The 3,286-nt window shown below is 39.5% G+C and overlaps 1 protein-coding gene across 2 annotated transcripts; it reads left to right on the top strand.

The window, feature by feature from the left end:
* Positions 1 to 207: 207 nt before the first annotated feature.
* sdr42e1 (short chain dehydrogenase/reductase family 42E, member 1) lies at positions 208 to 2,403 on the top strand. Of its 2 annotated transcripts, none has more exons than XM_056766383.1 (3): positions 208 to 445; positions 887 to 958; positions 1,308 to 2,403. In XM_056766383.1, the coding sequence occupies exons 1-3, from the start codon at positions 342 to 344 to the stop codon at positions 2,401 to 2,403; spliced, it is 1,272 nt and encodes a 423-aa protein (XP_056622361.1). In that variant the 5' UTR covers positions 208 to 341. The 2 variants fall into 2 exon arrangements, with proteins under 2 accessions (XP_056622361.1, XP_056622362.1); XM_056766384.1 differs by having other exon boundaries at positions 387 to 445; positions 870 to 958.
* The last annotated feature ends 883 nt before the right edge of the window (positions 2,404 to 3,286 follow it).

Genomic DNA, 3,286 nt, shown 5'->3' with positions numbered 1-3,286 from the left:
ATGTAAGAGATAAAACAGATCAGTCATACCGTCCGTCATGTCGACTGTCATGTTAAAAATGACTGATTATAAAAGATAAAAAGAGTTAATCTTCAATTATAATACTTGTATTGTGTAGTGTATGTGTTTGGGCAGTAATATCCAGCACTGTTCTGAAACAATAAAACTAAAACATTTGTATAGTAGAAAAGGTCAGAATGTGTGCACAATCAAATTATAAGTCACAGAAAGTACTAGATATATTTTAATAATGTTAATGTATTATTTATCACAGGCTGCTTATACTTTGGACCGAGTTTATTCTAATCCAATCACAGCAAGGCATAGCTCGGGGGTATCCAATGAAAATTGAGTATTATTCAGTCCCGCCCATTCACGCGTTTCCCAGGAAGTGCTCGTTGATACCGCTTGTGTTGTGTAATATTCTTCAAAGAACAATCGTCAGGTATGTGTTCATTTATTAGTACTTAGTATATTTGTTTTATTACCATCACATACGTGTATCTGTTTTACAGATAGTTATGTCGCTTCATCTCGACCGATGTTATTTGCATTCATAAAAATAACTGCAAACTCGTGTTTATAAAAAAATGAGTACATTGATGTTACACAATCGCACGAAATGCCGATATATTGCAATACAAATCCTCACAATAACTCACTGCGGCCATTCTGCAGGCTATAAATTAAACATCGTTATTTTCAAGCCCGAACAACATGTGACTTGAGAATTTCACTGAAACTACGTTTATTCTCTCTATTCAATTGACATTTGCACAGTATAAGCAGCAACGTTAGAAATCCTTGCGGAAAAGTACATAATGATTATAGTATTGCTGTTTTTATAAATCATATTTAACTTTTTTCAGAAATTCTCTCTGTGTAGATTTAACACAATGGAAGTGGACCGAAAAGACATCTTCCTTATAACCGGAGGAACAGGATATTTTGGATTCCGGTATGATTTTATGACTTGCAGCGTTTTATAATTATTGTTTTATTTAAAATGATACAGCCCTCATTTGCAGCATGATGAACGCTAGATGGCGCCCTAATATCATGTGCTTCTATACTGGTTTTGCTTCAGTACTCAGATTTTAGTGTCATCCAATCATCACGTAAACAAAAGTTTCTTCAAAATCAAAAATCTAAACGTTTGAATTGCATCATCTCTAATATAAAAACTTTACAAACTTTCACACTGAACACGGACCAAAGACTGTTTTCAAGTTGCTGTAGAAGTAACAGATGTATTCATTATCCGAAATATTATGTATAACTATTATGTGTAATTATATTTCTTTCAGTCTTGCCTGTGCTCTCCTCAAAAACTCCTCAAAAGTCGTGCTTTTTGATGTGAGGCCCCCAGATGACATGCCAGATGGTATGGAATTCACTAAGGGAGACATCAGTGACTACACACAGGTGGAAAATGCAGTCCGGGGCGTTCACTGTGTGTTCCACGTCGCCTCCTATGGGATGTCAGGGCGAGAGCAACTCAATCGCAAACTAATCGAAAAAGTGAACATACAGGGGACAGAGAACGTCCTCCGGGCGTGCGTGGCACACGGCGTCCCTCGACTGGTCTACACGAGCACGTATAATGTAGTGTTCGGAGGTCAGGAGATTAGGAACGGTGATGAAAGTTTACCTTATTTACCTTTACACCTCCACCCTGATCACTATTCCAGAACTAAGTCTGTGGCTGAGATGCAGGTGTTAAAAGCCAACGGTTCACCGCTGAAGAATGGCTCTGGGGTACTCCAGACATGTGCCTTGCGTCCAGCTGGTATTTACGGCCCCGGGGAGCAAAGACACCTGCCTAGAATAGTCAGTTATATTGAAAAGGGCATCTTTAGGTTTGTATACGGGGACCCTGAGAGTCTTGTTGAGTTTGTCCATGTGGATAATCTAGTGTCCGCACACCTGTTAGCTGCAGAAGCGCTAACTGAAAAGCGCCAACACTGCGCCGCCGGTCAGCCGTATTTCATCTCTGACGGACGACCCGTCAACAACTTCGAGTTCTTCCGGCCTCTGGTGGAGGGGCTGGGATACACCTTCCCAACACTTCGACTCCCGATATCTCTCATATACCTCTTTGCATTCCTGACCGAGATGGTTCACCTTGTCATCGGTCAGATCTATAACTTCCAGCCCCTCCTGACCCGTACGGAGGTCTATAAGACGGGCGTCACCCATTACTTCACTATGCGCAAGGCACGAGAAGAGCTAGGATACGAGCCTGAAAAGCATGACCTGGAAAAAGTTGTGAAGTGGTTTCGTGACAGAGGTTACGGGAAAAGCCGCGGACAGTCATCACAAAAAAAACTTCTTTTAGATGTTCTGATCGTTGTGGTGTTAGCAGCATTCACTTTTTCTTTTCTGCCTGTTGTGGGACGGTAATACATGCTGTACCATCAGTTTTAGCACCGCGCCTTATGTGTGAGGTTTATACCAGGGATGTGATTTTCAGTAAAAATACGGATTTCCATATTTGGATCTTGCTGGGATCACCCATGTAAATTGCATAAATTCAATTTATTTTAATTTGTGGCAGGATTGGGGGTTTGGAGATGTGCGCGTTGTTATCATACAGCTGGCCGACAGGATCCTTTTTACGCTCTCTCATGCAGAGCGACCGCTTCATTAAGAAGAACATTTTTGGGGGAGTTTTCTTTATGTTTCCAGAGAGTCCACACAGACAAGAATAAGGCTATTCCGTGATTTGATGGCTTGAAACCATAACAAATAGCAAATATACAAATGGGCAATCTAGTCACTGTAATATAAACGCGTTGAAGTCTCTACTGAAAGAATACATTTAAATGAACTAAAATTGCAACATGCATCATTTGCAAAACCTGCAGATTAATTCGGAAAAAACGCTGCGTGAATGACGTAGACGCGGATCTAGTGGCTGTGTTTGGAAGTCTCTTGAGGCCACAATATTCTTACTTTTTTTGTTCTGATTACAATCAAATTTAAGTAGGCCTAGTATAAACTACTCAATGGCCATTTGTAAATGCCATCTTATTTTACATTAGCATAAGATATTTGCACAAACCATCAACCTATTTTATTAAATATTGTTTAGGTTGACTGTCAAACTAAAAAACATTTGAACTGATATTTCCCAAATTGGCGGAATGAATTGGGAAGTTTTAATAGTTTGTTTTTGTGTTTCTAATTGAAAAATATATATTTTTGGTAGACAGTTTCCTGTTTTTAACCATATAACATTTAATTAGTAACATTAAAGACTATTTTTGGGGAGAGATCGGGGTTG

Source organism: Triplophysa dalaica, chromosome 14, assembly GCF_015846415.1.
Source record: "Triplophysa dalaica isolate WHDGS20190420 chromosome 14, ASM1584641v1, whole genome shotgun sequence".
Classification (NCBI taxonomy): Eukaryota; Metazoa; Chordata; class Actinopteri; order Cypriniformes; family Nemacheilidae; genus Triplophysa; species Triplophysa dalaica.
Note: the sequence above shows the minus strand (reverse complement) of the source record. Positions and strands in the feature narration are given on the sequence as shown.

Excerpts from the sequence above, each read along its gene's own strand:
- sdr42e1 (XM_056766383.1), top strand. The coding sequence starts at position 342 with ATGAAAATTGAGTATTATTCAGTCCCGCCCATTCACGCGTTTCCCAGG. Across the intron at positions 446-886 it reads CTTCAAAGAACAATCGTCAG|ATTTAACACAATGGAAGTGG; the intron begins GTATGTGTTCAT and ends CTCTCTGTGTAG. Across the intron at positions 959-1,307 it reads ACAGGATATTTTGGATTCCG|TCTTGCCTGTGCTCTCCTCA; the intron begins GTATGATTTTAT and ends TATTTCTTTCAG.